Below are 25,549 nucleotides of genomic sequence, written 5' to 3' on the forward strand. Positions count from 1 at the left end.
GAACCCAGTGTACAGGGCCAGTAATTATAGGGCAAATGATTTTGTGTAAGGAATTAGAAAAATGATTTTTTTTTTTTTTAAATGATGCCTAACAGATGGTTAGTGGTTTTCCAGGTGAAGTGGGTGAAGAAGTATTCCTAGCAGAGCAAGTAACTTTTTTCCCCATGGTTAAATCTCACTGCACATTAAAATTGCTGGTAAAAGTGTCGAGAATCCCTGTGCATAGATCTCATCCCCATATGAATTAAATCAGAATGTTGGGGAAGGAGCCAGACATCCTAGTAGTGGTGTTTAAAGAAGCCCAGTCCAGGGGTACCTGGGTTAAGTGTCTGCTCTTGGTTTCAGCTCTGGTAAGGATCTCAGGGTCGTGAGATGGAGCCCCTTGTTGGGCGTCATGCTGGTCGTGGCACTTGCTTAAGATTCTCTGTTTCTCCCTCTCTCTCTCAAAAAAAAAAAAAGAAGAAGAAGCCCTGTTGGTTCCAAAGTATAGCAGAGTTCAGGAAGCACCAGCATATTTTAGCAACTAGAGAACATGCATACGCACAGTACTAGAAGCAGTTTGGTATGACCAGACCGAAGAGAGCAAAGACAGGATACAATGGAAAGAATGTAGAGAACCAAACGGGGGCCACGTCACAGAGGGTTTTATAAACTATCTAGACGGGGCACCTGGGTGTCTCAGTCAGTTAAGTGTCTGACTTCAGCTTGGGTCAGGATCTCAGGGTCTTGAGATCAAGCCCCACGTTCTGCTCCCTGCTCAGTGAAGAGTCTGCTGGAAATTCTCTCTTCTTCACTGTCTCTCCCTCTGCCCTCCCCCCTACTTGTGCACTCTCTCTCTCTTTCTCTCTCTCTCTAAAAATAAATAATAAATTAATCTTATAAACCATCCAGAAGAGTTAGATTTAATCTACATACAGTGCAAAGCCATTGAAAGGTTTCAGGCTGGAGTGTGGCCTGAACAGTTAATGTTTTAGAAACACCAACAAATGGAGACAGGAAGTCTGCTTATGATGCTCTTCCAGTAATCCCTTTGTGGGATCACAGTTGCATAGACTGCGGTTGTAGAAACAGAGATGGACAGATTTAAGAAATTTAAGAGGTAGGGTTGCCTGGGTGGTGCAGTCGGTTAAGCGTCCGAGTCTGGATTTTGGCTCAGGTCATGATCTCAGGGTCATGATGAGCTAGAGCCCTGTGTCAGGCTCTGTGCTGAGCATCCAGCCTGCTTAAGATTCTCCCTCTGCCCCTTCCTCCTCCTCTCTCGCTCCGTCTCTTAAAAAAGAAGAAAGAAAAATTTCAGAGGTGGAATAGACCTTATTTATGATCAACTGGATGAATGATGGGAAGGAAAAGAGAGACAGGATGACAGAAGCATTCACTGAGATAGGGAATTTAGGAGAGGGATTGGGCTTGGGAGAAAAGCTAGGTCTGTTTTGGGCATGTCATTTGAAGACATCAGATAGAGGTATTCGGGGGGCGCGATTACAGCTTCCTCATGGCCAGCCCTCCCTGTCACATTGTTCAGCTGCTCCCAGGCTTTGAAGTTTACCTGTAGAGACTGTGCTCCATTGACTTTTCTTTTTTTTTTTTTTAAGATTTATTTATTTGAGATAGAGAGAGTACAGGGGCAGAGGGAGGAGGAGAAGCAGACTCCCCTGCTGAGCAGGGACCCTGATGTGGAGCTCGATCCCAGGACCCCTAGATCATGATCTAAGCTGAGGGCAGATGCTTAACCTGAGCCACCCAGGCACCCCTCCATTTATTTTTTTTTTTAAGATTTTTTTTTAATTTATTCAACAGAGAGAGATCACAAGTAGAGAGAGGCAGGCGGTGGGGGGGAGGCAGGCTCCCTGCTGTGCAGAGAGCCTGATGTGGGGCTCAATCCCAGGACCCTGAGATCATGATCTGAGCTGAAGGCAGAGGCTTAACCCATTGAGCCACCCAGGCACCCCCTCTATTGATTTTTAAGTGGAATTTAGGCCTATAACCTCAGAGAAATTCTTTATCTCTGCTGTCTGTTTTCTTCTTTTTAAAAACTTTTTTTTTTTAAGATTTTATTTATTTGAGAGAGAGAGAGAGAGTGAGAGAGAGTACCAGTGGGATGAAGAGCAGAGAGAGAAGCAGGGAGCCTGACCTGGGGCTCAAGCCCAGGTCTTCAGGATCATGACCTGAGCTGAGGGCACACACTTCGCCAACCGAGCCACCCAAGGGCCTCTCTCTGCTCTCTTATGATTTGAACGTATGACCTGCGCTCCTAATCCTTTTGGTTTAATCTGTCTGTTGTGATTTGTCTTGGGGGAAACTATTAGTCATATCTGACTCAGCCTGTTTCATAAGTGAAGTAAAGTTTCCTCATCAGTTAGAACCTAAAGATAGTGGTTCTCAATACTGGCTCTTTGTTAGAATTACCTGGAAGAAAAAAAAAAAAAAAGAATTACCTGGAGAACTTTCATAGAAGGATAACTATTATTTTCTACTAGTACATAAACTCCATGAAGGCAAAAATTTTTATCTCCCTTATGACTCTCTTTTTTTTCTGTATTCAATATTTTTATCTCTCTCTCTCTCTCTCTCTTTTTGCTGTATTGCTAGTGCCTAGCACATAGTACATTTTCAATAAATATTTCTTGAATGAATGAGTGAAAAAAAAAATGCTTTTGTCCTGTCCACAGCGATTCTGATATAATTGGTCTGGAATAGGACCCAGGTATCTCTTTCTTCTTTTTCTTTTTTAAAAGCTCTCCAAGTAATTCTCACACGCAGCCAGTTAAGCATGACTGATATAAGCCAGTGTTTCTCAAACTTGCCTATTCTACTGAGAAAAAAAAAAAAAATCACTCAGTGTAGGTAGATTGGAATTGTTATAAATTCAGGATCATGCAGCACAGCTGGGCCTTCTGTGTTACCCAGGAGTCCTTGTTTACCCAGGGAACTTTCTCCTGTTCTCCCAACTGGGAGTGTCAGTGTCCGTCCTCTAACCGAGGACTTTCCGAACCTCCAGCCTCCGCCCCTTAGCCTCAACAGGTGACATTTCTTCCTACTTCCCAAAGAAAACGTATACCGTTTTGACCACTCTCTGCTTTCTGTGATCAAGCTACTAATTCACCTGCATCTGATACCCTCATTCTCTTCTTTCCTCCAGTGAAAACGAGACAGGAAGCTCTCCTGTTGGAGGCCAACCCCTCCCCTACTCCTGCGCTCTGAACTTGACTGGCTCCGTCCTCCTCGGGGACTTTGCTTATGGTCTCTCCCCTCAAATGTCTTCAACTTCTTCCTCTTCATTGGCTCTTTACCCTGAACTCGCGAAGTCCTCTTCCCGCTGGGATCAGCCTTTTTCTGGCAGATTCCTTCTCTCCTTGTGACTCGGCTCTTCCTTTCCCACTTCTCTACTCCGGGAAGAAGTCAGCCATGTTTGCCATACTCGGGGCTCTACTTTCTCACCCTCCGTGTACACGCAGCTCCCTGGGATCCGGTTTCTAACCCACTGTAATTGCTCTTTCCAAGACTGAGAATGATTCCTTCCTGATGGCTAAAATCAACCTTGTTGACACCCTTTGTAGCCCTTGGCACACTCTCCCTCCTTTCTTTCTGTGATACCATATTCTCCCCCTTACCCACCAAAAATTTTTTTAAGATTTTATTTTTAAGTAATTTTTACACCCACTGGGGGGCTTGAACCCACGATCCTGGGATCAAGAGGCACAGGCTTCAACGGAACCAGCCAGGTGGCCCCCCCCCCACACCAAATCTTTTTTTATCATTCCTCAGTTGTCTTTGTGGGCTTCTTTTCCTCTGCCTGTCTCTTGAAATGCTGCTGCTCCTCGAGGTTTTGTGCTAATCCCTTCTTATTCTGCCTACTTACTGGGCTGTTTTATGTATTACCAGAATTGTAATTCCTTATGCTGATGTCTCCCTATTATATTGTTATAATAATGTATTATTATAAATAAGCAACAATATGTAGTAAATAATAACTGGTATCTCTTGCTTCAGCCCAGATCTCTTTTGCGTTTCATACATGTACTTTTATGTCTACTGGAATCCCTACTTGGAAAATCCCAAAAGCATCTCCCATTTGGGATATCTGAATCAAAGTCTTTGACCCTCCCACCCCCACCGCGGTACCATGTACATCCCCTACACCCAGTTCTGCATATCTCCAAGAACGGCCCCTCCTTATACCTGCTGCTCCTACCAAAAATCTCAACGCCATCTTCGGCTTCTCGCTTTTCCCTTCCTGTGCTGTGGGGTACTAAGAGCTGCTGCCAGTTTGCTCTTCTCAATAGCTCTTGTCTATTTTCTTCCATCTCTGCTGCGGACTCAGGCTGCCTTTGTCTCACAGAATGCTATGCAGCTGTTGAAGGGCTTTTAGCCCAGGAAAGATGAGATTACTTCTGCATTTAAGATACCGCTCAGGGGCAAATGGCTGGCTCAGTCGGCTGAGCATCTGCCTTCAGCTGAGGTCATAACCCTGGGGTCCTGGGATGGAGCCCCATGTCGGGCTCCCTGCTCAGCAGGGGAGTCTTCTTCTCCCTCTCTCTCTGCCTGCCTCTGTTCCTGCTCATGCTCTCTCTCTCTCAAATAAATAAAAATCTTAGAAACAAAAAAAGAAACCACTCTGCTTTGTGATGTGGAGAACAGACTGTGAAGGGACAATACTGGGCGGGGTTATAGAGCTAATGCTCATCTTTTAAGGATCTAGTAGGGGAGACATATTTGTTGGGCAGATAAGAAGCCCGATTGCACAAAATAAGAAAATAGGTCATTCTCTGCTTCCGTGCTTTCCTCCAGTCCTGGAGAAGGCCATTCCTTCTGAACTGACCAACCTGCTCACCTGTGTTCTCCCTTCTGTCCATTTCCTTCAGATCCTCTGAGAACTTGTCTGTCCTCCTCTTCAGGCTTCTGCATGGGCCCAGCTGGCCTCGGCACTTCCTGGATTGGGGGGGTGGGGTTGGCAGGAACCCTTTCAGCCATGTTTTGTTTTGTTTTGTTTTTTAATGCTCCATTTCTCTTTCCCTTCTCATCCTAATTCCTCAAAGGTGTAGTGTGTCCTTTCCCGTGCACCTCCCAGGTTCAGCAGGTTGCTGCCCTTGATTCCCGTAAAGGTTGCTGTGCATCTCCAAGTGACCCAGACAAAGGGGTCCTTTTAGTCTGCACTGTGTTTCTACTGTGTCCAGTTTTGTTGGACACTGTCTCCTGCAGGACCTCTCTTACCTTCACATTATGGCATCACACAGTACAGTTCTCTTACCATTTTCCTTGTTAGTCTCTTTACAAGTTCTTCTATCTGATGGCTAAGTGTTTCTCAAGGTTCTTATCTTCATCCCTGCAGCCTCCCTGGTCCATTTTATCCACTCCTGTCATTTCCATTTTCATCTGTAGTCTGGTGATTCCCAAACGGGACCTCTAGCCTTGGCTAGATAATCAGGGTTCAGACTCTTATCTCCCACCGTCCTCCCCCCTGCAGGTCACCTACTTTATACGTCTCCAAACATGTCAAAATCAGTATAGCCACCTTCTTAACCCCTGCACCACACTGTCTTCTACACCTGCTCTCTATCCCCAATTTCAGGACGGCCCCACCATCCATTCCGTTGCCTGAAACAACCGAGCACCTCACTCCCCTTCCTCTACCCTTCAGCACCTATTATTGCCTTTTGGGGGCCTTCTCTGTCTCCTGCCTGAACTATCTTGATGGTTTTCCAACTGTACTCCCTTTTCCTAGGCTTGTTTCCTGAAATCCATCCTTACCACCAATCCATTGATTCCTCTTTTTCCCTGAAAAAGATAAAATATGAAGCTAGGGAGAGGTTGATTATCCATTTGTGAAGGTAACAAGTGCCACAGAATTTAATTTGAAATGGCTAATTTTATGTATGTTAATTTCACCTCAATTATTTTTAAAAAAAGAAGATATTTCTCCACCGCATATAGTTTAGGTAACTGGGACTCCAGCATCCTACCCTCTCATCTTCTGGACCACATCCTAGAACATTCTCCTCTGCGAAGGATAAATACTGTTTATCACATAGACGCTGTTCTTTTTCAACGTGCTCGCTTAAGGGGTCATACTGGAGTTCCCTGAGGACAGAAGCTGCCTTACCCCTGTCCCCAGGCCTAGCACACAGCCAACATGTTGTTCTCTTTAGAAAAAGATGTGGTACCCTTCGGAGTAAAGAGAGTTCCAGTGTGAGGGCATTGGCTTCACTAGTTACGTGGATACTTTGGAAAGCTTTGTCCCAGGGACCTGTATATCTGATATAGTCTGAATGGTTACTTCAACCTGATCTTCTATTTTACTTTGTGTATTACTTTGTATGTTACCTTGTGGTAGCAAGGAGCAGGTCGATGAGCGGCAGCAATCCGCTAAAAGCACACCGGTTCGTGGGCAACAGCTTACTTCAGAGAATTTGGCTGTCAGCTTATTAACAAATCAGATGGAAAGGTGAGACGCTATCCTTGAGGGCCTGTTCTCTTTGAATTACCATCTTTGAAGCTGTCTAAATAGGATCATTTATCTACTTGAGTTATGTTGGAAAGTAAATTATGTCGGTTAAAACGAAAGCAGATGTAGTATTTTGGAGCTATGTAATAAGGGTCCATTTGGAACTAGTCGTAGCGGTTTGAGTGAACACAAGTTCTGGCTTTTCTTGAAAGACACATCCCTGCTTTCCCTTTCTAGCTTTCCAAGGAATCCCTTCAATCCATCGATGTCCTCCGAGAGGAAGCCTGTGAGATTTTGGATGAAATGAGCCACAAACTGCGTCTGGGAGCCATCCGGTTTTTTGCCTTTGCCCTGAGCAAAATATTTAAACAAATTTTCTCAAAAGTGTGTGTAAATGAAGAAGGTATTCAGAAAGTGAGTATTGCTTATTTAAAAAGAAACCTCTTCCCCCTCATGATTTAGTCAACTTCAAGACCTCTCACATTGCACGAAAGGAGCAGGCCCTCACCAGCAGGCTTCCAGGCTGGGTGGAGGAGGCTTTGCTTCTCTGGAGGGTGGTACTTGTTCACTTTCAGACCTACAGACTTCAGCCCAACTCACTTGGTCCAGTGACACTTCCACACTGACCTCATGTCAGGTGTCTGACCTACCTAGAATACCTAGAATTTCTGTGTGTGACCCACCTGGGTCCCCTTACAGCATTTCCTTTATGCTCTCCTCTACTCTGCTGTGTTTTTCCCATAAACAAGGACGTTCCCTTATGGTGCAGTTATCAAAATAAGCAAACTGACATTGATACAACACTAACGCACCGTATTATACAGCACTGATACAACAGTAATACACAACAGTACAGACCGCACTCGTATCTCATGGATCACCAGTTATATCTCGTATAGCAAAAGAAATCCTACATGGGATTAACATTCAGCTTATGTACCTCTTTTGACTCTTTTAATGTAGAATAATTCCTTAGTCTTTGTGTTTCGTATTAGTTTAGGAAAAAAAACAGACGAGTTATTTTGTAGCATGTCTTGATTTGGATTTGAGTGATGTTTTCTCAGGATTAGACTCACTCTGTAGGGCTTGGGGAGGAGACAACGTTGTTTCCTTCTCAGTGCAACAGATTAAGGAGTGCGGTGGCTGTCTGTCCCCTTACTGGTAGTGTTCACTTTCGTCATCTGGTATCAGCCGGGTTTCTCCGCTGTGAAGTTACCCTGTTTCCCTTGGCACTGAATAAGAATCATGTGAAGAGAGACTCTGAGGACGGTGAGGGGTCCTGGTTTCCAGCAGAGTCTCCTCCACAGGTTTCACACTGATGATTTTTCCTGAACCAGTTATTACTCTAATGATTGCAAATGGCGATTTTTCTAATTCCATCACTCAGAAGTGATTTAACAGGCATGGTGTAGTCTTTTTTCTTCTGGAAAGAGCTTTTCCTGTTTTTATTCATTTATGATTTTTAATGTTGTTTTGCCTCTTATTAAGAAGCTCTTACCTCCATTCTTCCATATGTCTTTTAATGTTTTATTCAGTCATTTACTTTCATGTATTTCTTGTTTTCCCCTCTAATGACTATTCTGTAGTTTGCTGAGTTACTCTCTGGCTCTCTCTCAAAGAATGTTTGGGGAGCGCCTGGCTGGCTCAGTCGGTTGAGCATCCAACTCTTGGTTTCGACTGGGGTCATGACCTCATGGATCATGAGACCGAGCCCTGCGTCTCTGTGCTCGGCAGGGAGTCTGCCTGAGATTTTCCCCCTCTGCGCCCCACCGCACGTGCTCATGCACCCTCTCACTCTCTCAAAGAAAGAAATCTTTTTTTTAAAAAAAGCGTTTGATACAGCCATCCAGAGAATGTTGACTGGCCACATCTTCTTAACTGATCACACATGACCTTGGCTTGGTGAGTTTTATTTAGATTTTTAAAAAACAGATAACACACTAATCCCAGTGAAAATTTTTGAGGCTCAGAGCCTATCGAATATATCTGGAAGCTCAAATTCCTTCTAACTAAGGGCACCCATTCTTCCTGGTGGAAAGTCCAGTATATAAATAGAGAAATACCATACTGCTCATTTGTCCTACCAATGCAGATTTGTTTTTATTAATCTACCTGAGAGACATTTTGTTCTCTCTTCCTGCACTCAACCGGTCTAGCACATTGTGTAACAGCTGACTTTTTTTTTTTTAAGATTTTATTTATTTACTTGACAGAGAGAGAGATCACAAGTAGGCAGAGAGGCAGGTGGGGCGGTGGGGGGAATGGGCTCTCTGCTCGGCAAGGAGTGGGGCTCGATCCCAGGACCCTGAGATCATGACCTGAGCCAAAGGTAGAGGCTTAACCCACTGAGCCACCCAGGTGGCGCCCGAACAGCTGACTTTTTAATTCAGGCTCACTTCAGTTCCACTCGCAGCTTGGCCATTGATGAGATGCGTGACCATGTCACAAATGGGGAACTTAATACTTAGGCCTTATTTACAAATATGTGATATTAAACAGTGCATGTAAAATGCTTAATATAAAAAAAATAAATAAATAAAATAAAATAAAATGCTTAATATGGTGCCCAAGTAATATGTTAGTGATCATCTCTATTATGATCTATAAAATGTACATTTTTAATGTTCTTGCATTATGTGAGGTAATTTAACTAGAACTCTGACATAAGTGTTCTGTATGGATTAGGGAGGCATCCGTAGTATTCCCTCTGTCCATGTATACCCGTTCTTCCGTTTGCTGATGTGACATGTGATTTTAATAATAGGAAAACTGAGAATATTCAAACTGTAACCTTTCTTTTAAAGCTACAACGAGCCATCCAGGAGCACCCAGTCGTCCTGCTGCCCAGTCATCGAAGTTACATTGACTTTCTGATGTTGTCTTTTCTTTTATACAACTATGATTTACCGGTACCCGTCATAGCCGCGGGAATGGGTGCGTATTGTTTTTCTCCTCTTCTGCTTTCATTATTAAAATGAAAATAGTTGCTGAAATGATTTTACTGGTGACTGAGAACGAGGATACAGATCCCCTCTCCCTTCTGCCGTCCAACCCCAGTGACCATGTCACAAATGTAATGAATATATTGTAAATATAATTATAAATATTATAATAGATAATATAATAGATATATTATAAATATAACCCCAGATGTCAGGATTAGGTCTCTCTGTGCTGTGCTTCACTACAGACGGAAACAAGGACGACGCACACGGGTTTTGGTTTAAATCTGTAAACGAGGTACCACTTGTATGTACGATCTGCCTTTGCTTTTTTTATTTGATCATTTATACGTGGTTATCTCTAAGGTCAGGAAATCTAACTTTTTTCTTTTATGTATTTTTAATTATGGCAAAATATACAAATGTTATGTTTGCTACCGTAACCATCTTGAAGCACATAGTTCGGTGGTATTAAGTACATTCACACGTGAATCCACACACAAATCTTCACCTACTTTTCATCTTGCAGACCTGAAATTCTGTCCCCAGTCAGCACTGACTCCTTCTGCTCTCCCCGCCGGCCGCTGGCCACCACCATTCTACTTTCTGTCCCTAGGAATTTGGCTCCTCTAGATACCACATACGAGTGGAACCTACAGGATTTGTCCTTTCGTGGATGGTTTCTCTCACTCAGCGTCATGTGCTCAGGGTCTACTCATGTTGCACCATGAAGTAGAGTTGCTAGCTTACGTGCTGGTTTTATTTTTGGTTTTCTTGAGGAACACTTGTACTGTCTTCCATGGTGACTGTACCATTTCACATCCCACCAATGCAGTGCCCGAGGGTCCAGTTTGTCTGCATCCAACACTTATTTCCTTGTGGTTTTTGTGTTTTGTTTTGTTTTTTTTTTAAGATTTTATTTATTTATTTGTCAGAGAGAGGGAAAGAAAGAACACAAGTAGGGGGAGCGGCAGGCAGAGAAGGAGAAGCAGGCTCCCTGCTCTGCAGGACTCGATCCCAGGACCCTGGGATCGTGACCTGAACCAAAGGTAGACACCGAACCGACTGAGCCATCCGGGCATCCCTGTTTCTTGTTTTGTTTTGTTTTCATCATAGTCATCCTAATGGGTAGGACATGGTACTCAGTGTAATTTTGATTTACATTTCCCTGATGATGAGCAGTGTTGATCATCTTTTCATGTACTTGTTGGCCATTTCTGTATCTTTTTTGGAACAGTATCCATTCAAGTCCTTTGCCCATTTTTGAATTGGGTTGTTTTTGTTATTGTTGGTCTTGAGTTGTAGGAGTTCTTTATGTATTCTGGAGAATAATCCCTTATTGGATACATGATCTGCAGACATTTTTTCCCTCCTCCCGTCGAATCTCTCCCAAAGTTGACTCTGCAATCTATCAGTGGATCCTTTGATGCACAGAAGCTTTTCATGGTGATGTAGCCCAGTTTCTTTGTTAGTGTCTTTTGTCCTCTGTGCTTTCGGGGTCCTGTCCAAGAAATCATTGCCACATTTAACATCATGAAGTTTTCTCTCTGTGTTTTCTTCTAAGCATTTTATGCTTTTAGGTCTTACATTTAGGCCTTTGATCCATTTCGAGTTAATTTTATATACAGTGTAAGATCAAGGCCTGACTTCATGTCTAACGTTATAACATTCAGCAGGCTAGGTCTATCATGGTTGGATAGTTCTGTGGTTGCAGTTTTACAGTATATTCTCATATCAGTGCTTTTATTTCTGGAGGGCTGATTCCGAAAAGCAGGATCACTCATGCAAACCATTATTTATCTTCTCCCTTTGGAGGGAGCCAGGAAAGTTGGGATTCAGGCATACACTTTGGTTAATAAATGCAGTCAATGGTAAGATAAAAATTACCAGGGACTTAAGTACTTTCAAAGCATTTTCATCTGTACAGACATGTGAGGAAGTTCTTTGAAAGTTAGGGAAAATGGAAAAAAGGAGGGTTTTAAAACTGATGGTAGAATAAAGCATCCCAGAGTTGCTTTATTTAATCTGTGCCACCAAAAGAAGGCTGATATTTTTACCTCCTGGGTAAAAAAAAAAAAAAAAAAAAAAAAAAAAAAGGTGGGAGCTGATCTGTCTAGCTGTCAAGCAAGGAAGACACAGGCTGGTCTGTCATCAAGCAGAAGCAGTAGCTAAAGAACTCGATTATGGTGACGTTACCGAGCTTGTCTCATTGCCTGCCATGGCCCCCGTCTCAGGTCCGTCGGGTTGTAAACACGGAGGTGCGTGGGGGCGCACAAGGTAGCCTCCCAGTGGGCCTGCCCCCACTGTCCCTTCTCTCCCATGATTCTATTAGATACTTCTTCGGACAGATCTTCAGCTCGGGAAGTATGAGCAGTGATATCATCGTGGTGTCTTCTGCTGTTTCTTTACAGAATGTGGGTTTAGATATTTATAGAAAGTTTCAGGATCTGCAAATACCGATGAACCCCTTCTCTGTGTTTTGTTTAGACTTCCTGGGAATGAAGATGGTCGGGGAGCTGCTGCGGATGTCGGGCGCCTTCTTCATGCGCCGCACCTTTGGTGGCAATAAACTCTACTGGGCGGTGTTCTCTGAATATGTGAAAACCATGTTGCGGGTAAAGGCAGATAATTTCCCGGTACCTTCAAGCTGCATTTCCTTTTCGCCCAGGCTTGAGCTTGCTGTAGGATCTTACTTAAATTCTTCACTCCCGAGTGGCCCACTTGGCTACTTGTCCCCGACGGTCTGTTTCAGGCTGGGGGTGGGGGACAGCTTGGGGAAAGGAATTGAAATAACCTTTTCTCACTTTCAGAGTAGGCAATGGGTTTTGTGTTTTGTTCTGTTTGTTTGTGTTTTCTCTTTAAAGAATGGTTATGCTCCTGTTGAATTTTTCCTCGAAGGGACAAGAAGTCGCTCTGCCAAGACATTGACTCCGAAATTTGGTAGGTCCTTTAGAGATCGAAAGAATACACTCCCAGGTGTGGGGTCATCATAGTTGCTAATTACAGCTTGACACTTTTTTTTTTTTTGGCAAGCTCATTTTTTTCTTCATAAGTGTAACTGTTTCTTTAAGTTGTAACTGTTTCTATGTATGGGCTGCGGATATAATGTATACTTCAGTATCTTCCTGTTTAAGGACCCTCATTCACTCCACACTTCACTACATACAGAAAACCATTTCTCCCTGTTGACAGGTCTTCTGAATATTGTGATGGAACCATTTTTTAAAAGAGAAGTTTTTGATACCTACCTTGTTCCAGTCAGCATCAGTTATGATAAAGTATTGGAAGAAACGCTTTACGTGTACGAGCTTCTAGGGGTTCCAAAGCCAAAAGAATCTACAACTGTACGTAAAGGATAACCAAACTTGATTTTCCTTGAATTTAGAGAAAATGCTGGTTTGTACACTAGCTCCTTTCTGAACGTACTCTTCTTTGTTCCATTCCCTCTGTTTTGATACTATTAGGGATTATTGAAAGCCAGGAAGATCCTCTCTGAAAAGTTTGGAAATATCCACGTGTATTTTGGCGACCCGGTATCACTTCGATCGCTGGCAGCTGGGAGGATGAGTCGGAGCCCATATAATTTGGTTCCAAGGTGCAAGACCTGTGTTTTCATAACTGATGTAGAAATAAGGATGAGCATCTGGAAGTGGGGTTGGGCTTCTTGAGTTGACCCCTTCTAGGACTGAACCTTGGTTATCCGAGACCACATAGCAGGGAAGCAGAAAGCTCCAGTTAAAGAACTATGTTTGCGGGGCGCCTGGCCACTCGGTGGGTGGAGCCTGCGACTCTTGATCTTGGGGTTGTGAGTCTGAGCCCCACACTGGGTATGGAGAATTACATAAAAGGTAAAAAAAATTTTTAAAGAAAAGAATTATATTTGCCAATTATACAGCTGCAGGGTATGTATATTGAATACACAAAGTCAGACGGTGCTGCTCGTTCTTCTCAGGAGAACCAGTACCCTCCTGCCTATACTACACTCCGCCACTTAGTCCCCTGCCCATTCTGTGGGCGGGACAGTGGCTGAGCACTACTGGTGGGTCCGCCAAAGTATATGGTAAGTGTTATTTTTGATCCTAGAAGGGATTACATGATAATGAATGGGAGTGACTCCCCACCCTCAAGGTTACAGTTTTGTTTTTTAAGATTTTATTTATTTATTTATTTGGGAGAGAGAGAGAGAGACAGTGGGAAGATGGGGGAGGAGAGCAAAGGGAGAGGGATAAGCAGACTCTGCTGTGAGCACAGAGCCCGACATGGGCTCGTGACCTGAGCTGAAACCAGGAGTCAGATGCTTAAACGACTAGGCCACCCAGGTGCCCCCAGAAGGTTGCAGGTTCATGGGCACAGGAATGCCTTAGGGTCTTTCAGCATGCAGGTACAGATACATACCTGGGTTTTCTTAATCCGGAGAAGCACACTGGGGAAGGAAGGGACACAAAACCCATCTGCTCAGCCAGGCTGCCCGAGACTACACTATCACTCGTCATTTATCTGTCATGCCAGGGCGCCGCCGGCATGTGTCACTAGCAGCTTCCTCAGCGCTGAAGCGGATGTCAGCTTAGCTTTCCCTCTCTAGCTCTCAGATTGGCTCGGCCAGGTGTTCTCTGGGACCCGGCGCCCTCATTGGCCCTAGCTTTCACGCGAAGCCACCTTGCTGTGGTCCTGCTCTAGGTCCTGCGCCTGTCCCTGCTTCATCCTGCGCCGTCCAGGCTCTGGAGAGCATCTGATTCCAAGGTTGCTGACACGCACCTGAAGAATCTGTCCGGCGAGGATCGTGGCAGCACGTGGCAGGCGACCTTGGGCTTCTTAGAAGGGCAGTGTGGCCGCCAGGCAAATTGGATGGCCTGTGCAGCGCAGACATGAGTGGTCACCGTGTTCCCTGGCATGCGTGTTCTGAGACAGGTGTTCAGAGCACAGAGGATTCCAGAAGGACCCTGTCGTTTGGTCTACCGGCGGAGGCCTCCATTCTCACAGGAGAATTGATGGATCCGTTTATAAAGCACCAGCAGTTCTGGTTTTTTGGGTTTTTTTTGGTTCTGTTTTTGTTTTTTTGTTTTTGCCTGGAACCTGAAAGAACAGGACTCTGTCCCCTTGGGCAGGCTACACTGTAGTGAAGTCAGGGTGTAGTCTCGCATTGTGACCTGAGAGAATTCGGTTGGCAGAAAGTCGGAGAAGCCTCCCAAGGGTCTGTCTCTGCTCCCACCGCCACTCCCATCAGCGCAGGCTGCAGAGTGGTGACTCGGTCTTCGCTGTTCTTGTAGGTATATTCCTCAGAAGCAGCCGGAGGACGTGCACGCCTTCGTCACGGAAGTGGCCTATAGGATGCAGCTGCTGCAGATCCAGAACCTGGTCCTGAGCCCCTGGGCCCTAACGGCCACTGTTCTGCTCCAGAACCGGCCAGCCATGGACTTCGACGCCCTGGTGGAGAAGACTTTATGGCTCAAAGGCTTAACCCAGGCCTTCGGCGGCTTTCTCACTTGGCCCGGTACGTATGTGGGATGCATGTCCTGAGAGTGCTCGCCTTTTCTTTCTTACTCTGGGAGAATCCTAGCCTAAGCATGAAAACATCTATACAGGACATGGAGCAAAGCTTTGCTCCGAGAGAAAGAAAACTTTACTTGTTTGTATCACTCTGGGACATTGTGCAGCACAGTGATCCCTCGAGAACGAATAGTGGTCCACACGCCGTGTCCTCCTGGAGACGCAGTACCTGGAGAGCGAGAACACCATCTCCTCGGCACCCAGTGGCCCCGAGAGTAAGTGGATCTTCTCGTCCTCCACGCATTCCTCCCTCCACGCCACCTCTTTCTTTCCTTTTTTTCTAAATTTTTGTTATTTGTTACCGACACCGTTGGCAGAGCATGTCCTGCTTGTTTCTGGTGTGCAGCGCTGGTGTGACCGTTCTGAGCATGACTCGTGCTCGCCGCGACCAGGGTGGTACGCCCTCCTTTTAAGCCTTCTTATATTCGCAACCCGTTTGCCTCACAGCATCCTAAGGACTAAAGGGCCAGTCATGTAGAACTTTATACGATTCTCTGAAAACAACAGCTTTGTAAAAGCCTCATTAGAGTTACAAATGCTGTGCTGGGAGTCTGGGATATTATATGACAAGCGTTAGCTTTAGTTCCATTTTCAATCTCTCTGGGTTAAAATTGCAGAGAGCGCCGTCGGAAGTGGGATCCATTTCTGTGCAGCTCCCTGCTGTTCCCTCATTAAACCTCTTGAGTCTGGTCGGTGCTGGGAACGGCCAGGGATACAAAGGGGACAAGCTGTAGCCTCTGTGAGGTTCTCCTGGCTTGTGGAAGTCAGGAAGATCTAGAGACGAGGTCCAGTGAAGTAAACAGAGAGAGCTATGGATGGGGGCGCCTCGGCGGCTCCATCAGTTAAGCGTCTGCCTTTGGCTCAGGTCGTGATCTCAGAGACCTGGGATCGAGGCTCCCTGCTCATCAAGAAGTCTTGTCCCTCTCCCTCTGCTGCTCCCCTACTCATGTGCACCCTCTCTCTCCCTCTCTCTCTCAAATAAATAAGAAAATATTAAAAAAAAAAAAAAAAAAAAAAGCTGCGGACAAACCACAGAGGGTTGCTGAGAATATTGTGTAGGGAAGGGTCCCAGCTCTGGGAAGGTTTCATAGAAGTGACTTTTGATGTCAGGTTTCATCTTGATGGAAAAGTAGGAGCCGTTCAGGAAGATGAGGTGAGGGATTACTCAGACAGGAGCAGATTTTAAGCAGGGAAGCATGACTGAAAACAGCTATAGCGAACAGCCCTTGTGGGCTTTAGAGGTGGGCCATGGTGTTGGGGGCGGGGACGGGAGGCTGCTCCGCCCTGGTGAGAAGGGCAGGAGCCTGCCCCAGCCGGGACGAGCTATGACATGTGTAGGCAGAACTGCTCACAGGAGCCTGCCCCAGCCGGGACGAGCTATGACATGTGTAGGCAGAACTGCTCACAGAAAGGACATCAAACGGGACGGCGGTCACCAATGGGGAAACGAAGATGAATCAGACACGTGTCCCAGTATTTTCAGGGTCTCCTGGGAGTGTGATTCTGGTGGGAGATCCCGGAAAAGAACAGGTCAAGTGCTACCTCCTGCCAGCCCGGGAGCCTGTGAGAACACGAGCGCCTCCTAACAAGCGCTTTGCTCTTGCAAGGTGGGGTCGATGCGCGGCCAGTCCGCGGCTGCCTGTCTCTGTTGAGCAGCTAAAATAACTCAGCTACCATGTGGGTATTAAGTAGCAGTCATGGAGAGTGATTCGGCACATTTCCTAATCCAGTTCCTTTCTTCTTACTGCACTCACCTCGCCTGCGTTCTCATGGCTGGAGCTCTTTACCGTACCTGTTGTCCTGGCGAACCGTTCCATGCTCTGTGATGTGTACAACAGTATCATAGGTTGTATCGTTACCTCGAGCAAGCTGGCCTAAGGCCTATGAGCCCAGAACGGTGTGGTGGAGCCCAGAAGGAAAACCACACCCCTCGGTCGACCTCGTTGCCACCTGGAGCAGTGTCCCTATGGTCACGTAGCCCGGCAGCCTGCTCTATGGCCCAGGGTAGCAGGAAAATGATCTCCCTTGCCAAGAAGGCTGACTGTCACCATGTCCCCAATGTGCTTCAGTAGTTCTAACTCCTTGGCTATCTCCAGGCTAGTGAAGTGTCAGTGGAGTGAGTTACCAGAATCTGAAATGGGCCCCGTCATTTCGTTTTCTCGGATGTGGGAAAACCAGATCTCCTCAGCATCCCTCATGCTCAGGGATGCCTGGTGCTAGGGGAGCGCCTCTTGGGTTGCCCTGTGCTTCACCAGCAAAGTTGCAAAGCAATATTCTTGCGGTCTTGGAGTTAATTGGTCTAAGCAAGGAATGTGTGTGTGAGCGAATGAAGTGTGTTCTAATCGCGAACCTTCTGGTATGTGATTTTCTTGTCCTGTAACTTGCTATTACAGTCCTCGGGATACACTTGGTTCCTGAGGAAGTGTTGGCTTTTCAGAGTGGGGATCGATATGTATTTCAGAAGGGCTAACAGATTGGGGGTAGATAAGAAAGCATGTTAAATGTCATTAGAGAGAGAGTTATGGTACTTTCATAGTCTCTTTCACAGGGCGCCCAGCTGGCTCCATTGGAAGAACATGTGACTCTTGATCTCAGGGTCATCAGCTTGAGCCCCACATTGGGCACGGAGATTACTTAAAAAAAAAAATAAAAAAACAGGAAAAAAAAAGTGTCTTTCCCATAGGGTCTCATTAGTTCGACTGGTAGAGCTCAGAGCTCGAACCTGGCACTTGAAAGTGAATGTGCCAGGCCGCTCACATTGCTGGACACCCAGCAGAGACCCGTGCGGTCTCCACCGCCCGCCTGAGTGACTTGTCTCTGTGTGTAGATAACGAGCCTGCTGAGGAAGTTATCCAGTCCAACATTCTGCTGCACTCCAACATCGCTAGCCTCGTCAAAGACCAGGTGGTTCTGAACATGGACTCTGGAGACTCCGAAGTGGTCGATGGACTTATTTTCCAGCATATCACCCTCCTCATGTGCTCGGCCTACAGGAACCAGTTGCTCAACGTTTTTGTCCGCCCTTCCTTAGTGGCTCTGGCACTGCAGATGACCCCCGGGCTCCGGAAAGGTAACTGGGGGGAATGTGGTCTTGAACTTTGGAAGAGACCCGGCCATCCAGTTCCACATAGGGAGCACCATTTGAAGCCTTACAGTGCTCAGCCCCACGTGTGTGCACCCTAGACAGCGGCAAAAGTGGGGCCTGTACACTCAGAAGCAGTTAGGTTTGTGCCCCCGATACATGGCCCTCTGCTTCAAATTTGAGAATGGAAAGGGACCTGAGAAATTAACCTAGACTGCTCGTTTTATGAATACGGAAAGTGAGGCCTAGCAAGTTGCGTAATTCCCTGAGCATGGGTGTGAGATTAGAGCACAGCTCTCCCTCTCCCGGCCTGAAGCCCTTTCTCCCTTATCTGATGGGAGGTGGGGGGCGGGGGAGTCAGTAAACAGTTCAGCAGTGCAGGAGTGCCCTCCGGATACGTGGTGGTGTTCTAGTGGCACTGAGGAGCTGGACCAGGAATAATACCCTTTTGTTCCCAGGAACCTGTCGTCAAGGTCCAGGGTGTTCTACCCAGGCTCCCCTGCAGTTCCTGGAGGGTGAGCCCCACCTTTCGATTGGTGCAGAGTTTGGGTCAGATGCTGATGTTCTCATTTTTGTTTTTCAACGCTCTATAGATCATTCTAAGGAACAGTCAGACTTTGACCTTTAGCCTTGGAAGGAGCCTCAGGTCCTGTGTCCATGCCCTCATTTGTGAATGAGGAAATGGGCAGAGAAGTCAGCTTAGTTCAAGACACAGAAAACTTAAATCTTGGTCTTAGTTCTGAGGTTTCTTTTTTTTTTTTTTAAGGATTTTTTTTAATATTTTATTTATTTATTTGACAGAGAGAGAGAGAGAGATCATAAGTAGTCAGAGAGGCAGGCAGAGAGAGAGGAGGAAGCAGGCTCCCCGCTGAGCAGAGAGCCCGATGTGGGGCTCGATCCCAGGACCCTGAGATCATGACCTGAGCCAAAGGCAAAGGCTTTAACCCACTGAGCCACCCACACTGAGAACCCTGTTCTGAGGTTTCTTACATCGGAGTTCATTCACAGCTACGGGGATGGTACCTGCGTGGTCTTCTAGAGTGTTGGAACCACCCTGGACTTGGAGATGGCACTTCGTGTCCACATGTCTACATATTCTTCTAACGAGAACGTTTGGAGCATGTGTCAGAAAGACGAAGAAACCTCTGTTCTTCATTAACTAATGGGCGGGGGAGACCTATGTGTCTGGAGAATGAGACAGTATTTTCTGTTGTGTGCTGGTGTATTCTAGTGCTAAAGATACGGGAAAGACAACAGGAAATAGGACTAGAGAAAAGATCAAAGTAGTTCATTCCTTTCCTTCTCGGGAGTCGTGTGCAGGAGAACGTGAAGCACCCTAGCTTCTAAGAAATGTAACCTCTTGCACATCAGCGCACTGGCTGGGTGGAGGCCTGGCTGTGACTCGGGCCCAGCTCTTAGCACTGTACACTGTAGTGCACTCTGTAGGTCAAATTTGGATTGGCCGTACAACTTCCTTTGGGGGCCTGCGTTCTTGTCCTTGGCATTGAATAATATGCCTTTGGAGTGGTGCATTTTGGAGAATTGTAGACTTCTTGGTACTTCCTGAAAGTTTAAAACCAGCATTGTAATTGGATGTGATTTATTTATTTCCAGAGGATGTCTACAGTTGCTTTTGCTTCCTGCTCAGTGTTTTTTCAGATGAGTTCATCTTCCTTCCAGGAAATGCACTGAAGGTAAATCTTTACAGCCAAAGAGCACGAGTGTGTTCACCGTGTGAGTTCTGGAAGTGGTAGGCTTGGATTCACGCTTGTGACTTCCCTTTCCCCAAGGCTGTACGCAGCAGAAATAACAAAACTCTGGGACACTCACATTTCGATGAGTTCTGTTTTGATTCTTGGTCAAGGTTAATCAGTAACATAGGGATTATTTGGTGAAAAGAAAGTCTTAAACCTTAAACCTTGAGTGCAGCCACTGTAAGTAAGTCAACACTGTTGTGTTAAAAAATTTATCAGCCGGTACACATTTTCCTGTTAACAACTTGTTGCAATGTATGGGCCCTTTGCTTTGAGATTAGAGAGCAGTGGGCTTGCCTGACGGCATAGACAGCTCATGAGGGATCGAACCCTCAGAGCTGGACCTCAGGTGTGCTGGGGCAGGGGATACACCAGGATAGACAGAAGGTGATCAGGTTTCTGTACACTGTGCCGAGGAGCCCAGGTTTTACTCCGTTGAGAACAAGGTCAGCAGTTTTTTGGGCATAAGCATAATTCCACGTATCTTTAGGACCTGCTATATGCTCTATTTAAATTTAAGGAATGTGGCTGTGCAAAGTGAGAAAAAGCCATCACCCAGGTCATGGTTTTTAAGGCTCCTGAATCTCTTGTGTGTTTGCTGTGTTTGGGGTTCAGCATTTTGAGTGTTCGAACACATGCTTCTCTGGCTGCTCTCTAACAAGCGGAACCTTTTGGACGGGTTGTGGAATGAGCTGGTGTTCTCTAGTTCTGAGGACCCATGGCTGTGTTTACTGAGGCCGGCAGAGTTCCTGTTAACCTAAATTAGTGAATGCTCCCTGTCTTCTTCCCTCCCTTCCCAGGACTTTGAAGAAGGCTCTTACCTCCTCTGTAAAAACGAGACGATACAAGTGACGACAAGAGACATCCTAGTTACAGAGAAAGGAAATACCGTGTTAGAATTTTTAATAGGTCTCTTTAAACCTTTTGTGGAATGTTATCAGGTATGTATCTCTTTTGCAAGTTCTCCTTCATTCCCCATATCCAGTATAACTAAGACCCTCCCACCCTGTGCTTGCTTCCTTCTGGTCTGGAGGGCAAGTGCCTTCCCCCGGTGAATGGTGGAACTAGAGATTGCTCTAGTTGGAAGACGTTGGAAGAGTCACCTCTCAGACCCCAGAGGGAAACGGCTTCAGGATGCCCAGAACCACACCTAGACCCGAGTGCCATCATACTGTACCTTCGAGGCTTTTCTCATAGCCCGGTGTTTGCTACACTGCACGCATTCAGTCAACGCAAGACTGGAATGATACGTCATATGTCAGTGATTGTATCACTTAAGGCTAATGGAAGGGGAAGTAAAGGTTCAAGTGCAAGTATCCAGGAGAGTTTGTCAGAGCTCTAAGGGGTGGTTAAACAGAGGGGGGATGGTAGAGATGCCCGGCAGGAATGGGGCCAGGATTCCAAGGGCAAGGGGATTTTGCGGCAGAGCCCCTCACAGGGGCCGTACGTATTCACCAGAAGCAGACCCTGGCTTTGAGCTCTGAGCACTCAGCCCTGGTCAGTGGCCCCCGGGACCGACATCCTGGCAGGGAGCTGCTCTGACCCATGACAGCGAGCCCCTGCGCCAAGTCCCACACTGAGCGGGCAGCTGAGAAATGCTCCTTCTGCCCGTAAGCACCTTTTTGCAGTATAAGTCATTCAGCATCTGGGGGCCTGACAGACTCGTAGGTGTTTTTAGGGAAAAAGCCGTTACACAGAATCTGGCCGCTTTCTTCCTAAGCAGCATAAGACCTGTTCCCCTGACGGTAATTCACTCAACCCGCAACCGTCAAAGTGAGGAAGTGTATGTTAAACAATGTCAGTACTAGTTCACACTCTTGTTTTCCAACTATAAGCAGTGATACCAGCTCCAGAGCGACCTCCTAAGATTTCTGTAGCTTCTCTGTGCTCCAGGCTGAGAAAGTCTTTATTCTGCTCTGACACGACGTAGCTTTCGCTCACGGAGGCCATGGCACGGCCGTCGCCAGTGCAGGGTGTTTGGCGGCCTTTTTCTCTCGCTTCCCCTCACCCTTTCTGTTCAAATCAGATAATTTGCAAATACCTCCTGAATGAAGAAGAAGACTACTTCACTGAGAAACAGTACCTGGCTGGAGTTCGAAAGTTCACGGGTCAGCTTCTGGATCAAGGTCAGTCACACCGCCGCGCGTGGTGACTTGGAGCGGTTGAGATCGAAAGGGTGCACTGACTCTTTCTCCCTGTGTCGCAGGTGCCTCTCAGTGTTACGATGTCTTGTCCTGCGACGTGCAGAAAAATGCCTTAGCAGCTTTTGTGAGGCTAGGTGTGGTGGAGAAGAAGAAAGTGTAAGTACCGCACACGGGGCCGGGGGAACAGTGGCCGCTAACGGCCGCTGCACGGAATGCAGAGCAAGTCCTCGAAACAGGATATCCTGCTTCCCTCCCCTGCCTCCCGATGAGTTATGTCAGTATGAGTTACTGTGCAAGTTTTACGTGGTTATGAATGAAGACGGTATTGAAGCAAAGAAAGAAAGTCTTCTAGGCCAGCGTTTTGGCCTTGACCTAATAATGAAAGTATAGATGAATTATAAGAGAGATCTTGGGGGAGTATAGTAGAGAGAGAGTGTGTGTTTGTGTGTGTGTGCATATGCGAGCACTTATACACACACACACACAAACATGCATGTATAGTACGTAAAGACACACCTGTGTGTGCAGATAGTTCGCTGTTTCCTCTCTGAGTGAAGGAATTGAAGAGTGACCCAGCTTCATGGGGAGAGTCTCGTGGTATATCTCTCCTTTCATCAGGGGGATGAAGCGTGAAGCCAGTAAGTAGGGCAGGAGCGACAAGATTGTCGGCTACTGAGAGACTTGGCCTTCGAGAAGTAGTCTTGGAGCACCTGGCTGGCTCAGTTGGTAGAACCTATGATTCTTGATCTTGGAGTCATGAGTTAGACCCCCACGTGGGGTGTAGAGATGTCAAAAAAAAAAAATAAAAATAATAAACTTGAAAAGTAGTCTTGGTATGCCTGGGTGGGTCAGTCGGTTAAGCATCTGCCTTCAGCTCGGGTCATGATCCCAAGTCCTGGGATCGAGCCCCGCGTCGGGCCTCTTGCTCAGCAGGCAGCCTGCTTCTCCTTCTGCCTGTCGCTCCCCGTTTGTCTTCTCTCTCTGTGTCTCTGTCAAATAAATAAAATCTTAAAAAGAAAAGAAGTCTTACTATATAAGATAATAATGAACGTCGACTTCCTGCACCCAAGTTTATGTATTAAGAGCTTTTTGCTTTTTTCCCCAGAAATAGTGACACTGTATTTAATGTGAACGAACCTGCCATGACAAAATTCGAAGAAATGCTCGGTAAGTACAGTCCAGGGACCCGTGATGGGTTTTCGCGTTGTATTTATCACCGTCCAGTAAGACGAGGAAGTAGACTGTGGCACCGGGTGCTTTTCAAAGTGAACAACAGAGTTTTAATACACCAGAATTATTTGTGTCATCTAGGTTTTTCTCAAGGGAAGTAAGGAGAAAGTGCAGAGGAAACACAGCAGGCAGGACGTGGTCGATCTTCTGCAACATAACTGTCAGCGTCGACCGTAACTAGTGAGGGTCTGAGATCTGGACCCCTCACATCCCGTCTCGGTGGACACGGAGAAAATAGCTCTTGTCTGAGTCCTTGGATTTATTCTCCTCCTCTCGACTCTTGGATCCCTTCTCCCCCGGCAAAGGGTTGGGATCAGTGTTCACAGCACATAGACTTCCTGAACTCAGAACCAGAGCTGACAGCGTGTCCTTAAGAGAATAATCCGACTCTTCCTCTGCCCCAGACGCCGTCAGCTTCTCAGTAGGTAGCTCAGCCCAGAAAGGCAGGGTCATTTGTTTGCGGTACGAAGAGAGAGTCGAGAGTGTGGATGTAAGGAAAGAGATCGAAGAGGTCAGAGGAAGTAGCAAACATTTCTCTTAGGAATGATGGGGTAGTTTTGGAAGGGGAGGGTGTCCGTATTTGGAAAAAAAAAAACACTATCTGCAGATTGTATTGAAAAAGCACGACATTGTTGAATGGATATTCTTGTAGGTAGTGTTCTTGTACCTAATGCTAATCCAGTACGTTTGTCCAGCCTGCGTGGGAGGGCTTCAGGTCGACGTCCGCTGGGATGAGGGGAAAACGTGTGGTAAAGCAGAATGGCTGAAGAAAAAGGGTAGAAGGCAAAAGAATGGTTGACATCAGTAGGGAAGATGGAAGTACTAGTTTCTTGTTGAAGAAAATATGAAGGTTGAAATCTGTCTTCTGTTTATATTATGTCTGAAATCTGAGAATATGTACCCTTGAAACTCGATTTTGCGTTTGGTAAGAGGAGCATCTAGCTTTGAAACAACCTCCAAAACCCTCATTCTGTGGGGATGATGGAGTTGATTTCTTAATCACAGGCGGCAGATATGACCTGGGTATGAATGTGCTAGAACATACTAGAACGAAAGTCCCGAAAGCCAACTGTGGTCTGATTCTGGCTCTGCCCCTGGCTGTAGGGCCGTGGGTGGGGGCCGCTGCTGCTTCCCCCGCAGAGGGGCAGGTGTTCTCCATCCGTGCTCTGTCAGCCTCTGAAACCACGTGAGGCTTAAACAGTTTGAAGAAGAAGGGCAAACTCAAGGTCATTTCATGGGCTTTTTTTTTTTCTCCTTAGGTTGTAAGACACCAGTAGGAAAGCCAGTGACTGCAAAACTTTAATATTGCCAAACAGTTACGGGAAATTTGGTCACATAATTGCTGTCACCCAAGGACTCACTCCAGCAAGCAGGGACATGAAGGAAGAGAGCCATCTGCTCGAGCTTCTTAGGACAGCCGCGGGCTCAGCGGAGAGGATGAGCTGACCGCTAGAGCAGTCCGTGTAATCCTCTCCACGACACTTCAAAAGGCTTTCGTGTCCAACGCTGTGTGTGTTTTAAAATAAAATAGCCTTTGGAAACATGTTTGGAAAAACAAATCCCAGTCCTATTTCACTAACACTTTTTATCTTACCGTCACATGTATTAAGCTTGTTATGCCGACGTGGGAATTACAGCATGACACGGAGACTGCCAGCGCGGCTGTCAGGAGCAAACCACCGGGAAGGGCACAGCTCCCTTTCTCGTGGCTGCCCTTCCATGCAGTGGCCTCAGTCCAGGTTGGGCAGAGCTGTGTAATCACTTCGCTTGCTTCTGTAAAAGTTTACCACCCAAGGGCCTCATCACTAAAAGTGCTTTAGAGGAAGTACGTGCAAAGAGAAGTTAACGATGTAGCAGGAATGGGCTTAAGGGGGAAAAATGGGCCTAAGAATTTGGGAGAAGAGGGGGCATCTGGCTGGCTCAGTAGAGTGTGTGACTCTTGATCTTGCTGTCGTGAAGTCAAGCCCCATGTTGGGTGCAGAGATTACTTAAACTGTCAGGCGCCTGGGTGGCTCAGTCATTAAGCATCTGCCTCTGGTTCAGTCATGATCCCAGGGTCCTGGGATCGAGCCCCACATTGGGCTGTCTGCTCAGCAGGGAGTCTGCTTGCCCTTCTCCTCTGCCCTTCCCCCGCTTGTGCTCGCTCGCTTGCTCTCTCAAATAATCTTTTAAAAAATGGAAATAAAAAGTAAACTCTAAAAACAATTCAGAAAAGTTTGAAATAAGATGGGTGAATACCAAACACTGTGACGGACAGCCACCTCTGGGAGTGACATTGAAGTCGAGCACTAAGATGAGCTGGTGCCAGCCCTCGAAGTGTGGGAGCAGGGGTCCGGGAGCGGGGTGTGCAGAGAGAAGAGAGATCAGAGCGGCCCAGGGCTGCTCCTGGAGCACCTGAAAGACCAGCG

The 25,549-nt window shown here is 46.4% G+C and overlaps 1 protein-coding gene across 1 annotated transcript in view; it reads left to right on the top strand.

The window, feature by feature from the left end:
• The window catches only part of GNPAT (glyceronephosphate O-acyltransferase), a 32,166-nt gene extending 7,466 nt beyond the window's left edge, over positions 1-24,700 (top strand). The window contains exons 3-16 of the mRNA XM_046026554.1: positions 6,680-6,856; positions 9,247-9,376; positions 11,872-11,999; positions 12,249-12,324; positions 12,577-12,728; positions 12,849-12,979; positions 14,652-14,875; positions 17,759-18,001; positions 19,628-19,707; positions 20,568-20,708; positions 21,794-21,893; positions 21,974-22,067; positions 23,017-23,078; positions 24,401-24,700. Of these exons, the coding sequence (XP_045882510.1) occupies positions 6,680-6,856; positions 9,247-9,376; positions 11,872-11,999; positions 12,249-12,324; positions 12,577-12,728; positions 12,849-12,979; positions 14,652-14,875; positions 17,759-18,001; positions 19,628-19,707; positions 20,568-20,708; positions 21,794-21,893; positions 21,974-22,067; positions 23,017-23,078; positions 24,401-24,444 (1,782 nt within the window). The 3' untranslated portion in view covers positions 24,445-24,700. The remainder of the gene's footprint in view (positions 1-6,679; positions 6,857-9,246; positions 9,377-11,871; positions 12,000-12,248; positions 12,325-12,576; positions 12,729-12,848; positions 12,980-14,651; positions 14,876-17,758; positions 18,002-19,627; positions 19,708-20,567; positions 20,709-21,793; positions 21,894-21,973; positions 22,068-23,016; positions 23,079-24,400) is intronic.
• Positions 24,701-25,549: the final 849 nt, after the last annotated feature.

This window comes from Meles meles, chromosome 13 (genome assembly GCF_922984935.1).
Source record: "Meles meles chromosome 13, mMelMel3.1 paternal haplotype, whole genome shotgun sequence".
Taxonomy (NCBI): domain Eukaryota; kingdom Metazoa; phylum Chordata; class Mammalia; order Carnivora; family Mustelidae; genus Meles; species Meles meles.